This window comes from Barbus barbus, assembly GCF_936440315.1.
Source record: "Barbus barbus genome assembly, chromosome: 29".
In the NCBI taxonomy this organism is placed as follows: domain Eukaryota; kingdom Metazoa; phylum Chordata; class Actinopteri; order Cypriniformes; family Cyprinidae; genus Barbus; species Barbus barbus.
Genome location: NC_136757.1, coordinates 16,737,152 through 16,755,705, shown reverse-complemented (window position 1 = coordinate 16,755,705; position 18,554 = coordinate 16,737,152). Strand labels below are relative to the sequence as shown.

Sequence of the window (18,554 nt, the reverse complement as noted above, 5' to 3'; positions counted from 1 at the left end):
TGTCACTTGATCCTTCAGAAATCATTCTAATATGTTGACTTGGTGCTCAAGACACATTTCTTACTTTCAATGATGAATCTGTATTTTAACTTATTTGTCTGCTGGCTTTGATACCTAAACCCTCTTAAAGTCCCTGTAGCATAAGACAAGCACAAGTCTACTCTATACACTCTACACCATAAAAACACAAACATACTGTTTCAGTAAGGATCAGCAGTCACAGTAAAAGCTGTTCCAACAACCAGCAGCTTCATAAACATGCGGAGCATCATGCTCCTGTTCCTGACCTTCTCAAAGTTTCAGGAGGGTAAAAACAGAGTTTCTCAGGATCAGTCTGTGGTGAATCGACAATGCATTTTTAGCAGTTAGAGCTTTTTAGACACATTTTACATTTAATAGGCACATTCCAGCTCTACTTTAGTTTCAATTTTATTATTAAAACGGTAAATAGAGTATACAAAATAATGGAGAAACTAGTGAGAATAGGAATTGGAGATTTCCTGAATTTCCTGCCAAAGCACCACAGCTTTAAATTAAAAGCATCATTTGTACAACTACACGTATTTTAGGTTATGAAGTTTACAAGTACAAATTTATCTTAATAGTAGCATGTTATATTGCACTTTCCTGTATACAGTATGCATTTTGCCAGTATGTACAGATAATACCTTCCAGTCTTTAAATGGTTATAGTCAAATTCGCATGTTATTTTGATTTGGTACTATTTATAGGAGTGAATGCCCACATGTTCATATATAATTGTTCATACAGTATAGCTGGTCTGGGAAGTGTTAATTGGTTTGTGTGTGTGTATGTGTGTGTGTGTTTGTGTTTAAGTGTAATTAAAAGATTAGAGAAATGTGTTCTTCACTCTGGGGTGCTATAATAAAGCTTTACTCACCCTCACGCTGTACATCAGGCTTTTGATCAGGCTTTTGACTTGGGGAAGTTGTGGCCTAATGGTTAGAGAGTCGGACTCGTAATCCAAAGGTTGCGGGTTCGAGTCTCAGGCCGGCAGGGATTGTAGGTGGGGGGAGTGAATGTCCAGCGCTCTCTCCACCCTCAATACCACGACTGAGGTCACCTTGAGCAAGGCACCGAACCCCCAACTGCTCCCCGGGCGCCGCAGCATAAATGGCTGCCCACTGCTCCGGGTGTGTGTTCACGGTGTGTGTGTGTTCACTGCTGTGTGTGTGCACGTTGGATGGGTTAAATGCAGCGCACGAATTCCGAGTATGGGTCACCATACTTGGCAGTATGTCACTTCACTTCACTTCATTGATTATCTGTATATTACAGTCCAATCCCAAAGGAAAACATGAACACATATCGGGCTTTTGAAATATATGAAGGAATCACTATGCTTTGTGATTTTCATCAGTTTCATCAGTGTTGTAACTGCATGTGTTAATATGGATGTTCTTGTGTGTGTCAGGAGTTTCATTACCAACGGCGGGGCAGTGATGTCTGCCTGCCATGTGATTGCTATCCAGTGGGCTCCTTCTCAAGGTCATGTGACCCCGAGAGCGGCCAGTGCCAGTGCCGACCTGGAGTGATTGGCAGACAGTGTAATATGTGTGACAATCCATTTGCTGAGGTCACGCAAACAGGCTGTGAAGGTACACTAAATATCCAATCATCCAACCATTAATCCTTTCATGTTCTTTCCACAATTGTTAATCATTTCCTCACCCGCTTTTCTTAGTAATCTATGATGGCTGTCCGAAGACCATAACATCAGCAATCTGGTGGACCAGAACAAAGTTCAACCTGCCTGCTGCTGTCCCCTGTCCCAAAGGATCAGTAGGTGTGTGAGTCTGTAGATTCACATCGGTGTCTTTTGTGTGTCTCTTTTGAAGTCCATCTAATGCATTCGTTCATCTCTTTTTCCAAGGAACTGCGATTCGGCACTGTGATGGAGAGAGAGGATGGCTCGACCCTGATCTGTACAACTGCACCTCTCCTCCTTTTGTGGAGCTAAACACAGCTGTGAGAAACTATACCTCCACATTTACTATAATGCGGCCTATTGCCTTCATTTTTGGCATAAACTTTTTCTATAATTTCTATAACTTTTTATATAATTGTTATTTTAATATTAATGAGTGATTTTAAAATGGATTTTGGCATTTCAACATTAAAATGTGCTGTATTAAAATGCATATTCATTTTGATTAGATTTTGGATTCATTTAATCTTATTAAATTATTAGTGTTTTGTTTTTTTTATTTAATTTTATATGTATGACGTGTTGTTACCGCAAAGCTTATTTAAAATGTAAATATAGTAGAAATTAGCATGCACATTGTTAATATTCAAAATTGACCAATACATTAAAAAAATAGATATCATTCAACATCCAAAATATTTATTTTAATAGAGCCCATACATTATGAAGTGTTTCTTAGGACTTTGCAAATTATTACATAACTCATGTCTTAATTATATTTATATAACATCCAAAAATCATTGTTCTACACAAAACTGAACCAAAACTCAAAAGTTACAAACTGCTTAATTGTCATGAATTGAATATGCATTATGCATAGCTCATGTTGATACAGGATGTGTGAAACAGGCCTAAGATCCATAACTTTCACACAGTTTTGGAGCTGCTTGCCTATATTACATAACCATTTTTTCTATGTGTGTGTGTAGCTGGAGGCTTTAGAAAGAAATGAGACAGAACTCAACACCATCATTGAGAAAAAACTGGCCCATCAGCTTCGTGATGTCACAGAGGCAACAACCCGTCTCTATGGCAATGACCTTCAGATAGCCGAGCGGCTGCTGTCTCGCCTCCTGACCTTTGAGAGCCTCCAGTCAGGCTTCGGTTTGACAGCTACTCAGGATGCACATTTCAATGAGGTGTGTATTACCTTAGGGAACTGATGAATAGCTGGAAATTTGACATTCAAATTTTATTGAGCTTGACAAGACTAGTTGATTAACGTCTTGCTTTGGTCTGTCTCTCTCTGCAGAATGTGTTGCGAGGCTGTAGTGTTTTGTTGGGTCCGGGCAGCGCTGCGTTGTGGAGGGGTCAAAGTTCAGGTCAGACTGGAGCGGCGGGATTGGCCGATCTGTTGGAGCAGTACGTCCGCATCCTCGCCCAGAACATGAAACAGACCTACCTCAATCCTGTGGCACTCGTCGCCCCAAACATCGGTCAGCATCAATACACAACAAACATACAGAAGAAATAATTACTTTTATTCAGCAAGGATGCATTCAATTGATTTTTAGATTCTTATTTTCATATAAAAAAATCAGTTTCAAATAAATGCTATTCTTTATCAAAAAAAAATACAGATCATAATAGGAAGTGTTCAGCATATTAGAATGATTTCTGGCAGGTTTTGAGGGAGTGAAAAGAGCCATGTCAGTCTCAAATTAACTTGACTGACCTCTGAAAATTGATTTCAGATAAAATGCTTTTCATTGCAACAGTCTTTGAAGCATTTCTGTTGATTTATTTATATTTTGTTCATGAAGGATTTTTAAATATAAATCCTCACTTTAAACAAATCTTAGTAAATTATATATTTAATTTAATCATTAAATGATTTGTTGATTATTTTTTTACTGTGATGGGCAATAATTATATTACTTATAATATATTACTTGTATTTTTATATTTTTGTGTATTTTATTTTTTATGTTTTTTTGTAAAATAATGCGTGGAATATTAAATTGCTTCAATCCAGTAAATATTAATTTTGTTTGTGACAAGCATAGCACTTTCATTCTGGAGGAGAGAGCGTCTTAGTCAGATGATGGTGGGAAAAAGTAAATATTGGAAATAATCTGTCATGTGCAGTGTGAGGTGAAGTTGAGAAAGATCAATGTGAGACTAACACCTGCAGTGTACACCTCGGGTGGGATCAGCAGAAAAACTGCAGCACTACAGAGAGCAGATCTATTAAAAGAATCCTGTAGTTCACACGGTGTGTGTGTGTTTGTATTTTGCAGTCATGACTCTGGATCGCGTTGACAACCACACACACGTGCGGCGACGTTTTCCACGGAATCACAGTACTCTGTTCCGAGGTCAAGTGCTTTGGGATGCTGACACACATGTTGTGCTGCCCCCTACTGCACTAGTGTCACAGCGCAACTTCTGTATGTATCACATATACACACGCTTTAAACCCATTTACAAGGCTTAAAAGCATTGAGCAATAAATCTGTGTTTAGTTTCAGCTCCATCTCCTGCTGGCCCTGTGAACCTGTTGGCCAATCAGACGTTAGAAGCAACAGCAGCGCGGCGTTCTTTGTCACTGCAAGAGGCACCAGTCTCCATTGTCATCCTCCTCATTTATCGAAGCCTAGGGGCTGCACTTCCCCCTAAATACCACACAGACCGTCGTGGCGTCAGGTTAGAAAGAAATAAACAACACACGGATCTCTGTGATCTGGGAGTGTGATTGTCTTTCTAACAATGCTTGTGCATCTCTGCAGGTTACCCAGACACCCTGTGTTGAACTCGCCTGTAGTGAGTGTTTCTGTGTACAATAACCAGACATTCGTGGAGGGTTTTCTGGACACTCCGGTCCTGCTGGAGTTTCGTCTTCTAGAGACCAGCAACCGCAGCAAACCACTGTGTGTGCAGTGGAATCACAGCAACCCGTAAGTCTGTGTGCGCTGTCTTTGTTTACTCAATTTCATGTCTCGAGGACAAACAAAACCACTATTAAAGGAGTAGTTCACCTTAAAAAAATTACAATTCTGCCATCATTTACTCACTCTCATGTTGTTCCAAACCAGTATAAGTTTCTTTCTTATGTTGAACTCTGAAGATATTTTGAAGAATTTTAAAAAACAGTTGTTGGTCCCCACTGACTTACAAAGAAGGGGAAAGAAATACTATGGAAGCCAATAGGGACCATCAACTGTTTGATTACAAGCATTCTTCAAAATATCTTCTTTTATGTTCAACATAAGAAAGAAACACCCACAGGTTTGGAACGACATGGCGGTGAGTAAATGATGACAAAATGTTCATTTTTGAGGTGAACTATCCCCATCGGTTGACCAAACCATTACATTGCACTGCTGGTCAATAGGTTGGAATAATTCAGTCTCAATTCTAATACGCTGATTTGGTGCTCAATTATTAATAATGGTTCTTATTATTATACATTTTTAAAACAGTTAATAAAACTGAATAATGTTTTGAATAATCCTTTTTCAGGATTCTTTAATAAACATAAAGAAAAACAAACAGCATTTATTTGAAATATAAATCTTTCTTTATTTCTTTCTTTAAAATTCTTGATACAGTAATTATAATCTATCAAGGTTTCCACAAACTATTGAACAGTAAAACCTGTTTTCAACATTTATAATAAAAAATATTTCTTGAGCAATAAATCAGCATATTAAAGGGGTCATGAATTGCTTATTTATTTATTTTTAATTTTTTTGTACATATCAAATGATCTATAATAACAGACAAAGCAATAGTGACCACATAACAAAAACTGTTAAGGTCATTGTACACTGAGTCCGAAATTTTCGTATGCGTTTTTTGCGTATTCGTAATCCTAAAAATTTGTCATGCACAGAAACCTTGCACACTGAGTCCGATGCATATTAATTAATCTATTGCATAAAAATTTGCAAAACAGTAGCCTACTAAATGGAGTCTTCAAGCATTGAGGATGATTTTGTTGTCCTCTCGCTTTTTAAAAAAAGAAAAAGAAAGGAAATATTGGGTCCATCCAATCCTGAGATATAGAGAGGACGGAGAGTTCCCCCTCTTTATTAAGGAGAAGCGGGATTATCACGGGCGATTCAAAGTATACTTCAGGATGTCAGTGGCTCAGTTTGATGCTTTGCTAGCGATACTAGAGCCACATATTAAAAAGAAGACCACCAATTTCTGTGAACTCGCTTTGTACTGCGAGACGAAGTGGATGAACTTGACAATCGCCATTCTGGATTTTGGTGTTCGCTGTTACGGTGGCTCTGATCTCTCAACATGCTTGCTATGGATGCGAAAAACTGAAAAAATCGAACCCGATCCGAATTTGTTTATGACGGACATAATGTGAGGCCGTATTTATTTTTTAACGTGCGAATATTTCAGACTCTGTGTGCAATGAGCTTTACTCACTCTTGTGTGGTGCTATAATGGACTGTCGGATCCATTATAGTTGCATAACATCATCTTTCAGTTTCAGTCTTTCTTAAAAAAAATTGTACCTTGTTTGTAAATGAATCTCCGGTAAAATGAAGGGAACAAAGGACCAGATGAGTATCTTTATTGTTTGGTTTCTACGTAGACCTGCGTTTGCCTCTCCTTTTTACACTACATGCACAAATTGGTGGGTGGGGCTAAACAGGCAGTGATGTAGAAGCAGGCGTTGATCATCTTCTGCGGAGGCGTGGTTTATTCACACTATTACATCATAGAGTAGAACATTACACAATCTGTCGTTTTGGCAGATTGCTTTTAATATAAGCTGTTTTTAGACTAATAACAAAAATTGGAGTTTTGAGACTTACAGGATGTTTTTATGGTAGCGTGACCTCTTGTATATCAAAAGATCAAGGGAATTTTGATTTCTCAGCTCATGACCACTTTAAAATGATACAACCCGAATTCCAGAAATGTTGTGAGGTTTTTTTAAATTTGAATAAAATGAAAACTAAAAGACTTTCAAATCACATGAGCCAATATTTTATTCACAATAGAACATAGATAACATAACAAATGTTTAAACTGAGAAATTTTACAATTTTCTTGCACAAAATGAGCTAATTTCAAATTTGATGCCTACTACAGGTCTCAAAATAGCTGGTACGGGGGCATGTTTACCATGGTGTAGCATCTCCTCTTCTTTTCAAAACAGTTTGAAGAAGTCTGGCCATCGAGGTTATTAGTTTCTGGAGTTTTGGAATTTGGTCCCATTTTTGCCTGATATAGGTTTCCAGCTGCTGAAGAGTTCGTGGTCATCTTTGACGTATTTTTCGTTTAATGATGCGCCAGATGTTCTCTACAGGTGAAAGATCTGGACTGCAGGCAGGCCAGTTCAGCTCCTGGACTCTTCTACTACGAAGCCATGCTGTTGTTATAGCTGCAGTATGTGGATTTGCATTGTCCTGCCGAAATACACGTCGTCTGGAGGGGAGCATATGTTGCTCTAAAACCTTTAAATACCTTTCAGCATTCATAGTGCCTTCCAAAACCGTCCGTGATTTCCAACAAGAATGTCAAATTTGGACTCGTCTGACCAAAGAACACTTTTTCCACTTTGAAACAGTCCATTTGAAATGAGCCTTGGCCCACAGGACACGATGGCGCTTCTGGACCATGTTTGCATATGGCTTCCTTTCTGCATGATAGAGCTTTAGTTGGCATCTGCAGATGGCACGGCGGATTGTGTTTACCGACAGTGGTTTCTAGAAGTATTCCTGGGCCCATTTAGTAATGTCAATGAAAGAATTATGCCGATGAATGATGCAGTGCCATCTGAGGGCCCGAAGACCATGTGCATCCAACAAAGGTCTTCGGCCTTGTCCCTTATGCACAGAGATTTCTCCAGTTTCTCTGAATCTTTTGATGATGTTATGGACTGTAGATGATGAGATTTGCAAAGCCTTTGCAATTTGACATTGAGGAACATTGTTTTTAAAGTATTCCACAATCTATTTACACAGCTTGGAGAGCCTCTGCCCATCTTTACTTCTGAGAGACTCTGCCTCTATAAGACATCCCTTTTATGTTACAGACCTGATGTCAATTAAATTAATTAGTTGCTAGATGTTCTCCCAGCTGAATCTTTTTAAAATTTCCTGCTTTTTCAGCCCTTTGTTGCCTCTGTGCCAACTTTTTTGAGACCTGTAGCAGGCATCAAATTTTAAATGAGCTCATTTAGTGGATAAAAGTGTAAATTATTTCAGTTTAAACATTTGTTATGTTCTCTATGTTCTATTGTGAATAAAATAGTGGCTCATGTGATTTGAAAGTCTTTTCGTTTACATTTTATTCAAATTTAAAAAACATCCCAACATTTCCGGAATTCGGGTTGTATATGAAGGATTGTGTGATACTGAAGCCTGCAGTAATGGCTGCTGAAAATTCAGCTTTGTCTTCACAGGATTAAATTATATTTCAAAATATATTAAATTAGAAAACAGTTATTTTAAATTGTAAAAATATTTCACAGTATTACTGTTTTATATGTGATCAAATTCATGCAGCTTTGTTGAATGTATTTGACTTCTTTCAAAAACATTAAAAAATCTTACAGATGGCAGACGTTTGAACGGTAGTCTGTATTCTTCTTGTAAGGAATAACCAGTAAATGCTCTGAATGTGTGTGTTCAGTGTATCAGCAGGAGGCTGCTGGACTGTGAGGGACTGTAGTGTGGTCTATAGGAACACGTCACATGTTCGCTGTCAGTGCCACAGACTGGGAACGTTTGGAGTCCTTATGGACAGTTCACAGAGAGAGGTGATGTAGATGCGTGCACACACACACAGAACAAAGAACGATCAAGGCCACATCACAGAAAAGCTATTCTTTACAAGAAATATTCACATTTTTCAAGAATCTAATTCTACATAGCAACAGGATGTTCCACAGTGACATCTCCTTCAGCACAAGCACCGTTGCTGATATCTTTTCCCTTCTCTCTCTCTGTTTGCTAAGCAGCAGTTAGAGGGTGACCTGGAGACCCTCGCCATAGTAACGTACTCTTCACTCTCAGTTTCCATGGTGGCGTTGTTGCTAACAGTGGTGGTTTTATCATGCCTGAGGGGACTGAAATCAAACACACGCAGCATTCATTCCAACATGGCTGCCGCTACGCTCCTCTCCCACCTCACATACCTGCTGGGCATCAACCAGACGGAACAACAGGTCAGATAAGAGAGATGTCTGTGTGTGTCTGAATCTAAATGTGGGTTAGTGAGACAGACAAAGAAAGTTTGGGTGGGCTCGAAGACAAAAACACTGTAAGAGACAAACACAATCTGTGTAGTCTCCTTTGTGCTGAACGTACATTGTTATTTGTAGATTGGAGTCAAAAATATAATAAATAATGAATTACCACTGTTTATGAAATGTGCTATATAAATAAACTTGCCTTGCCTTAAATGGATACAGCACATTAATTATTTAATAATAAATAAATAAATCTGCGTTAAATTGTTTAAAAGTAACATGAAAAGACATTTATAATTTTGAAGGATTTCTATTTCAAATAAATGCTGTTTTTTTTTTTTACTTTCTATTTATTAAGAATTTTGAAAGAAAATGTATCATGGCTTCCAAAAAAAATTAAGCAGCACAACTGTTAATAATAAACACTGATAATAATAATAATAAATGTTTCTTGAGCAGCAATTCAGCATATTAGAATGATATGTGATGCTGAAGACTGTAATGACTGTTGAAAATTCAGCTTTGCCATCAGAAATAAACTACATTTTTGATTATATTGTTATAGAAAACATTTGTTTTAAATTGTAATAATATTTCACAATATTATGTTGATACAATACAGTGTTGATATATATATCATTATATATATATATATATATATATATATATATATATATATATATATACATACATACATTATGTATAATAAAAATATTTAGTGTAATATTTACGGTTTATATTTAATATTATTATATGTAAACAGTAAATATTACAAACACACACACACACACATGTATATATATATGTATATGTATATATATATGTATGTATGTGTATATATATATATATATATATATTAAATAAAATTAATTACATGATCAGTTATTTTTCTTTTAGAACCCTCAGCTTTGTTTATTTTCCATTTTGAATAAAAAAAGTCCCAGATTTTTTAAGTGGCCTCAGACGTTTAGAGCCACTTTATATTTTAAAGCTTTTATAAAGGCAAGTGTAACAGCAGGTATTAAAGATCATGAATAGTTCAGTAGAAAGCGAGCTGATTGTCAGGATAAAGCACTTGGTAGCTTGAATGTGATTTGTTATTCAGAAACTGACATTTCAGCCATTAGCGCAATATGGTAAAAAAGCCACTTACACTACACAGTGAGCTGGGAACCAGACGTTATTAAACACTTTTCTTGACACAGACACTCTCTCTGTATCTCTCTCGTCCTCAGACAGACACTCACACATTAGTTCTCTTTCTAAAGCAGGTTAACACCATTATTTAACAGACATTATTCTCAGGAGTGCAAACCACTCACACTAAAAGCCTGTTACCGCTGAGGTCATTAATTTCAACCGCTGTACTGGGATGTGGGTGTGTATGTGATAGAATATGTGTTCATTCATAATTCATCTTCTCTCTCGAACATTGACTTTGCTGGCATGTATTGATTTTAGACATGTACTGCAGAGAACATTCAGGAAGTGGTGGGAATGAGATTGGGAAATGGTTTAAGCTGGATTTGAACTCACAACACCCAACTGAGCACCACATCTCAATAAGTCAGAACACGTGCAAACAACAAAGCCACAGCGTCTCCCACTTTTATCAGGACAATAACATAATAGAAAGAAATATTATTTTAATGTAGTATAAAACTAATGTTTTTTTAATACATGCAATATGCTGTTATTGTCTTTTCTCTGGTCTAATTGGTTAATTCTGTCTGATTCTCTCTGATTGGTGTAGTTCCTGTGTACAGTGGTTGCGATTCTGCTCCATTACTTCTTTATGTCGGCATTTGCGTGGCTGTTCGTGGAAGCTCTTCATATTTACCGTATGCAAACAGAAGTGAGGAATATCAACTATGGAGCCATGAGATTCTACTATGCTATTGGCTGGGGAGTCCCTGCTATCATTACAGGTGTGTAAACACACTCACACACACACACACACACACACACACTTTCATGCAGATATGCTCTGTTACATGTATGTGTGCTGCAGGGCTGGCGGTCGGCTTGGATCCAGAGGGGTATGGCAACCCAGATTTCTGCTGGATCTCCATGTACGATAAGCTCATGTGGAGCTTTGCAGGACCAGTTAGCATCGTCATCCTGGTATTGTGCTCTTCAGTGTGTTTGTGTTGTTTGCGCCATTTAAGGGTTTTTATGTGTCTTTGTAATTCTCTCTCTGGATATGTGAAGTACTGTAATGATTGTCTAAATTGACAAATCTCTCTGTTTACAGATGAATGGTGGGATGTTTTTAATGGTCCTGCGTATGACATGCAACCCCACTCAGAAGGAGATAAAGAAGCTGCCCGTGATGTGAGTACAACATGCATGTGTTCAGGAACAATCAATATGGACAGTGGGAGGGGAAACATAAATTTATCATCATGAATATTATTTAGGTTACCCCAAAAAATGAAAGTTCTCTTTATTCTACATTAATTCATTTTATTCTATTTCTCTCTCTCTATCTCTCAGTTCTACTATCCGCAGTGCCTTCCTCCTGTTATTATTGAGTTCATGTGTTTGGTTGTTTGGTCTTATGGCTGTTAATAACAGTGTCCTGGCGTTCCACTACCTGTTCATTGTCCTCTGTTGCGTACAGGTAAGTGTGCACTGACTCTTACTCATCTCCTCTTTTGTATGTGTTTGTGTGCTTGAGTTCGTCATTGTCATTTTTGCATTTTTTACCCTGTACACTTTTACAGTTGTGTTCTACATAATGTAGTATAATGTCATTCTCCTACTCACGTGTCTCAGGGATTGGCTGTACTGTTGGTTTTTACTATCCTGAACTCTGAGGTGCAGGAGGCCTGGAAACTGGCCTGTCTGGGCAAGAAAAGCCCCAGTGAAGAACCTCCCAGACCTCCACAGATTACAGTTAGTGAACACAAACATACATATTATCATATGATCCCCAACACACGCACAGTTTTACACACATATCTTTAACACAAATCCGTATTTGACCTCATGGAGTGAAAATAAGCATGTGGATTTGTAACCTGCTGTATGTGTGCAGGGCCAAAATCCGTACAACAGCGCCTCCCTGCTGGAGCAGAGCGGATTACACCGGATCACACTCGGAACTTCAACCATCTCATCAGTCAGCAGTGCTAGGTCTGTCAACACAACACATCAATATCAGATTGACAATTCTTAAAATGATGAATACCTAAAAATAAGCACATTTGAAAATAAATAAGGTATAATATGTATAGGAAAAATATTGGTGATATTTTAGAATAAGGTGTGATGATGAACTAAAAATTAACTACGTATTTTACTGTATTTTATTTTACTATGCTATGTTATTATAAATATATTTTTGTAATAAATTAATAAATAAATTAATGTAAAGTTTTATAGCTGTATTATACTATTACACTATTCACTCAAATTCTTATGCTTATAATATACACTACTGTTTGGGGTTAGTGAGATTTGTTTATTTATATATTTTAATTAATTATTTTATCAATTCATACATTCTTTTATTATTTTATGCATTTAAATAGATCAAAAGTGACAGTAAAGACTTTCACAAGAAATCTGTTTAAAATAAAGGATGTTCCACCAAAATAAATGTTTTAGAATGACTTTGAAGGATCATGTGACACTGCAGACTGGAGCAATGGCTGCTGAAAATTCAGCATTGCCATCACAAGATGTAATAATATTTTACAATATTACTGTATTTACCATATTTATGACCAAATAAATGCAGCCTTGATGAGCATAAGATTTCTTTCAACAACATTAAAATAAATAAATAAATAGAGACCAAATACTTTTGAGCAGTGTATTTTGTATTAAAATAGATTGTATATAACGTTCTTATTTTAATATTGTACATTATACATCATTTATAAGCTGAACTGTGAAAACATGTAAAAATAGGCATTTTTGTTGACTACCTACTGTATGTATCTGTATGTAGCAAACTGAAAGCCTGAGTGAAGTTGGTGTATATGTTTTTCTCAGGGAGAATCTCTTGGCACGGCAGACTCTAGAACACACTCTTGGTCACACAGGGGCCACTGACCTGGACGTGGCAATGTTTCACCGCAACGGAGGTACACTAACACACAATAACCTGCATGCATGTACGTATTCACACTTACACACACTCCTAACTGCTTGCTGGTCATTCTTTACTTGTCAAATTCTAGTGTTTGTGACATGTCATGTCAGAATTAGTGTCATTTAGTTTATCTATATTTCTGGTTGTCTGCAAGGTGAGGACTCAGACTCAGATTCTGATCTCTCACTGGAAGAGGAGCGGAGTTTGTCCATCCCATCATCAGAGAGCGAGGACAATGTGCGCCTGCGTGGACGCATCCAGCGGCGCTTCAAACGGACTAGTCATGGCAAACGTTTACTCACAGAGCCCACCCACAATGGTGGAAAAGGTACCAAAATTATTATTGCAGTTGTCTATGTCACTGTTATTGAAGCCAGAGGAGTGCAGAAAGTTAGTTTCATTCTTAGTTTTGTGATACCCAACTGTTAGTGTATGGAATTGTTTATGTGTCAGATCTGGATGGCAATGACCTGCTCTCCTATTGGCCAGCGCTGGAAGGCTGTGAGGCACACTCACTGCAGAAATGGGGTTCAGAGCGCCGGCTAGGGGGCGACTACAGCAAGGACACAGCTAATAACAACCAGTCAGACGCAGCGCTGACCAGCGGAGATGAGAACGGACTTACACACAGACACCGCAAGGGTGAGGCACACATTCATATTATCCAATATAGGCCAATAACGATACTTATTCCTCCTCCTTCTTTTTTTTTTTAAATTTAGATGACCTCTGCCGTCATCTAATGCTTATGTAAAGTTAATCTTAAAGAACCTCAAAAATAAATTTGCCAACACGACACTATACTGCCTACTGGCTGTTATCTGGGTTGTTATTGGTGTTATTATAGTTAACTAAAACGGAAGTCATAGTAAGTAATTAACTGAAATAAAATAAAATATTAACTGAACATAATTGACTTAAAATTAACAAAATAAAATAAAGTATTTTAAAATATTAAACTTATTTTTTCATCTAACTTATTATTCAGCTAGTTGCCAAGGCTACGCTTCTTATTTTCATTGGTTTAACTTGATGTACTAAAATAACTAAAACTGTTAATAAAACTATGCTGTCATGTTGAATTTTTTTTATAAAAATGGCAAAAATACACAACTCAATTACATAACTTTAATTTAAATTAAAATAAAAACAGGAAATATAAAAACAAAACCTAATTCAAAATATTAATAAAAGCTATAACAGTTGCTCAATGATACTAAAATAACACTGGCCGATATTAAATATTATTATTATTTTAATTTATTGACTTGTTTCCCCTATTTTTATTTTTAGATTACCTTTCCATCATATAACACTTACTTAAAGTTAGTATTTAAAATTTAATAACATTTAAATCTGTAGCAAATCTCAATATCCATTTTTCATACTGTACATTATAAGGCTGTGATGTCTAAATTCACTTAGTTGAAAATAGTTGAAAATAGTTATTGGCTTATTGCTATTTTCATGTATTGGCAGAATTTTAATATGGGTGCATAGAAAGCCATACTAAACCCCTCTGCATTCATTTCTCAGGAATCCTGAAGAATCGTCTGGGCTGCCCTCCTGCTCTGCAGGGCCTGTCTGCCGTGGGCCGCGCTCCCAGCGAGATGTCTTGGTACAGGACCTCCACATTGGGTCACAGAGGCGTCCCAGCCGCCTCCTATGGTCGTATGTACTCCGGCACTGGCTCACTGTCTCAACCTGCTTCCCGATACTCTTCCCGCGAACACCTGGATTCACTTGCGCGACGCCAGCGTTCTCGTGACAACCTCGACCTGTTGCCGAGACGACGTGAGCTTGGTGCCGAACACCTGGGTGGGTCCAGAGAGAGGCTGGGCCCCGTTCACAGTATCCATGCCTCCAGGGAGGATCTGGTGGGCAGGGGTGGTATGGTGGGCTTAATGGGGGCGGAGGGTTCATTAAGTGGTTCGAGAACGCAGCTTAACACTCTAACAAGGCAACAGGCCTCTCGGGAGCACCTCGGAGGGGCTCTTATGAGCAGTCGGTCCCGGGAGCAGTTGGAATCTAATGGCGGAGCGCAGCCCTGCAGGGAGTGGCTGAGAACCCTGCCGCCCCGACAGCTCTCACACCCTGAGCCACACCCACCCTCCTCACCCCCTCCACCAATCACAGAGGAACCCCAGGAAACCCTGCCCTCTCGCCGTGGTCGCCTAGACTCCGCTCCCCCATGTAGGTACCTGCCATCTACAGCTGCACCCGGAGCTCCGTCCAGTCGCCCGCCCTCTAGTGAACACCTGGATATCCTCTCCTCCATACTTGCCTCCTTCAGCTCCTCTGTCTTAACCCCGCCCCCTAATCCTGTTGCTGCCTCGGTAGGCCCCTCCCCTTTCCCGTCTCCTCTCTCTGCAACCTCTCAAAGTGTCTCTGAAGTGTCGCCTGACTCTGAGTAAGTCCAGCCCCTGTTTTGTCTCCTTTTGTTTTCCTCATTTGTTTCATGGTCATCCTTGGTTCTGTTTAGTTACAAAATGTCAAAGCTGCTCTTTTCCATACAGAAAAATGCATGGTGATCCATTGCAAATTTTGTGTGGTTTTCTCTTTAGCTCTTTATTTAGTTTTTTTTTTTATTTACAAACATGAAAATTTCTATTAAAAATAAAAACATCCTAAACAATATAAATATATGAATTAGAAAATATTAATGTGTTTGTGTGTGTGGGCATAACATTATTAAATTAATTTAAAGTTTTTATTTAAATAGTCCTAATTAATAATAATACAAATAATAATAACGCTATTTTTATTTTTGTTTAACCTTATAAAATATAAAAAAACATTCTAAACTATATGAATATATTAAAATTAGTGCTGTCAAACGATTAATCGCATCCAAAATACAAGTTTTTGTGTACATAATATATGTATGTGTACTGTGTATATTTATTATGTATATATAAATACAAACACATGCATGTATGTGTTTTAAAAATATTTACACACACACATATATATATATATATATATATATATATATATATATATATATATATATATGTGTGTGTAAATATTTTTAAAACACATACATGCATGTGTTTGTATTTATATATACATAATGTGTGTATGTGTATATATGTGTGTATAAATAAATGTGTGTATAAATAAATGTGTGTATATATATATATATATATATATATATATATATATATATATATATATATATATATATATATATATATATACACACACATACACACATTTATATATGTATATTATTATATTTTATATTATATATAAGTATATTTAATATATAAACATAACATATCTTTCTTATATATATATATATATGCATGTGTTTGTATTTATATATACATAATATACACAGTATACACATATATTATGTACACAAAAACTTGTATTTTGGATGCGATTAAATGTTTGACAGCACTAATTTTAATACGCGATTAATCACATCCAAAATAAAAGTTTTTGTTTGCATAATATGTGTGTTCTGTGTATATTTATTATGTATATATATAAATACACACACATAAGTATATATTTGGAAAATATTTACATGTATTTACATGTCTATATTTATATTCATATAATTTATATTATATATAAATATATTTAATATATAAACATAACATATTTTTCTGAACTATATACATGCATGTGTGTGTATTTATACTTACATAAATTTATACAGTACACATAAACAAAAACTTTTATTTTGGTGAGATTAATCGTGATCAATCCTTTGACAGCACAATATATATACAGTCATGGCCAAAAATATCGGCACCCTTGGTAAATATGATCAAAGAAGGCTGTGAAAATTAATCTGCATTGTTAATCCTTTTGATCTTTTATTTAAAAAAAATTCACAAAAATCTAATCTTTCATTGGAGAATAAGAATTTAAAATGGGGGGAAATATCATTATGAAGTAAATGTTTTTCTCTAATACACATTAGCCACAATTAACAGCACCCTTTTATTAAATACTTTTTGAAACCTCCATTTGCCAGTTTAACAGCTCTAATTTGTCTCCTATAATGCCTGATGAGGTTAGAGACCATTCCTTCATCCAGAATCTCTCCAGATCCTTTAGATTCCCAGCTTCTTCTCTTCAGTTCACCCCACTCATTTTCTACAGGGTTCAGGTCAGAGGACTGGAATGGCCATAGCAGAGGCTTGGTTTTGTGCTCAGTGACCCATTTTTTTGTTGTTTTTAAGGTTTGTGTTTGGATTATTGTCCAGTTGGAAGATCCAAACATGGCCCATTATAAGATTTCTAACAGAGTCAGTCACTTATAGATTTTTTTATGTGTTGGTATTTGATAGAATCCATGATGCCATGTGTCTAAAAAAGGTGTCCAGGACTTCCAGCTGAACACATGTACACATGGGGTACTTTTTATCCCTGTGTTCACCAAAACCATCTTGAGTGTTTGCTGCTAAAAAGCTAATTTTTTAGTTTCATCTGACCATAGAAGCCAGTCCCATTTGAAGTTCCAGTCGTGTCTGATAACTGAATATGCTGGAGTTTGTTTTTGGATGAGCTGGGAGAATTTTTCTTGAAACCCTCCCAAACAACATGTGGTGATGTAGGTGCTGTTTGACAATTTATTTTTAAGGTTTTCTGACCCCGAGACTCAACAATTTTCTGCAGTTCTCCAGCTGTGGTCCTTGGAGAGTCTTTAGCCACTCAAACTCTCCTTCTCACCGTGCATTAGGACGATATAGACACACGTCCTCTTCCAGGCAGTTTCGTAACATTATATGTTGATTGGAAATTCTTAATTATTGCCCTGATGGTGGAAATGGGAATTTTCACTGCTCTAGCTCTTTTCTTAAAGCCACTTCACTAATTTGTGAAGCTCAATTATCTTTTGCTGCACATCAGAAATATATTTCTTTGGTTTTTCTCATTGTGATGGATGATTAAGGGAATTTGGGATTTGTTTTCCCTCATACTTATATTTCTGTGAAACAGGAAGCCATGGCTGGATAATTTCATGTTCATAATCACCCTGGAGTGCTCAAAATTGTGAATATGAATGGGAATATACTTCAGAGATATTTTACTCATAAGAATTTCTAGGGGTGCCAATAATTTTGTCCAACGTGTATTTGAGAAAAACATTTATTTCATAATGATATTCCCCCCCATTATAAATTCTTAATATCCAATGAAAGGTTAGATTTTTGTGAATCCAAAAGGATTAACAATGCAGATTAATTTTCACAGCCTTCTTTGATCATATTTACCAAGGGTGCCGATATTTTTGGCCATGACTGTGTGTGTGTGTGCGTGTGTGTATGTATATATATATATATATCAAATACACAAAAATGCTGGAAAACCAAAGAATTTGTGGGACCTGAAGAATTTTTCTGAAGAACAGCAGGCAGTTTAACTGTTCAGGACAAACAAGGGACTCATGAACAACTATCACTAAACAAAAAAAACCCAGCTTTGGATCGTTCAGGTATCAACACAGTATTAAAAATCAAGTGTATGTAAACTTTTGAACGGGGTCATTTTTATAAATTCAACTATTATTTTCTCTTGTGGACTATATGTAAACATCTTTT

At 36.7% G+C, this 18,554-nt stretch overlaps 1 protein-coding gene across 1 annotated transcript in view; it reads left to right on the top strand.

Moving 5' to 3' along the window:
- LOC306848848 (cadherin EGF LAG seven-pass G-type receptor 3-like) overlaps positions 1-18,554 on the top strand; it is a gene marked incomplete at both ends in the record, with an annotated part of 49,837 nt that overhangs the window by 30,646 nt on the left and 637 nt on the right. The window contains 20 exons of the mRNA XM_079383597.1: positions 1,436-1,619; positions 1,706-1,807; positions 1,895-1,989; positions 2,659-2,868; positions 2,982-3,165; positions 3,970-4,119; positions 4,195-4,375; positions 4,459-4,626; positions 8,333-8,459; positions 8,661-8,867; positions 10,645-10,819; positions 10,903-11,015; positions 11,146-11,225; positions 11,388-11,514; positions 11,670-11,789; positions 11,932-12,029; positions 12,894-13,015; positions 13,148-13,321; positions 13,447-13,635; positions 14,530-15,403. Of these exons, the coding sequence (XP_079239723.1) occupies positions 1,436-1,619; positions 1,706-1,807; positions 1,895-1,989; positions 2,659-2,868; positions 2,982-3,165; positions 3,970-4,119; positions 4,195-4,375; positions 4,459-4,626; positions 8,333-8,459; positions 8,661-8,867; positions 10,645-10,819; positions 10,903-11,015; positions 11,146-11,225; positions 11,388-11,514; positions 11,670-11,789; positions 11,932-12,029; positions 12,894-13,015; positions 13,148-13,321; positions 13,447-13,635; positions 14,530-15,403 (3,680 nt within the window). The remainder of the gene's footprint in view (positions 1-1,435; positions 1,620-1,705; positions 1,808-1,894; positions 1,990-2,658; positions 2,869-2,981; positions 3,166-3,969; positions 4,120-4,194; positions 4,376-4,458; positions 4,627-8,332; positions 8,460-8,660; positions 8,868-10,644; positions 10,820-10,902; positions 11,016-11,145; positions 11,226-11,387; positions 11,515-11,669; positions 11,790-11,931; positions 12,030-12,893; positions 13,016-13,147; positions 13,322-13,446; positions 13,636-14,529; positions 15,404-18,554) is intronic.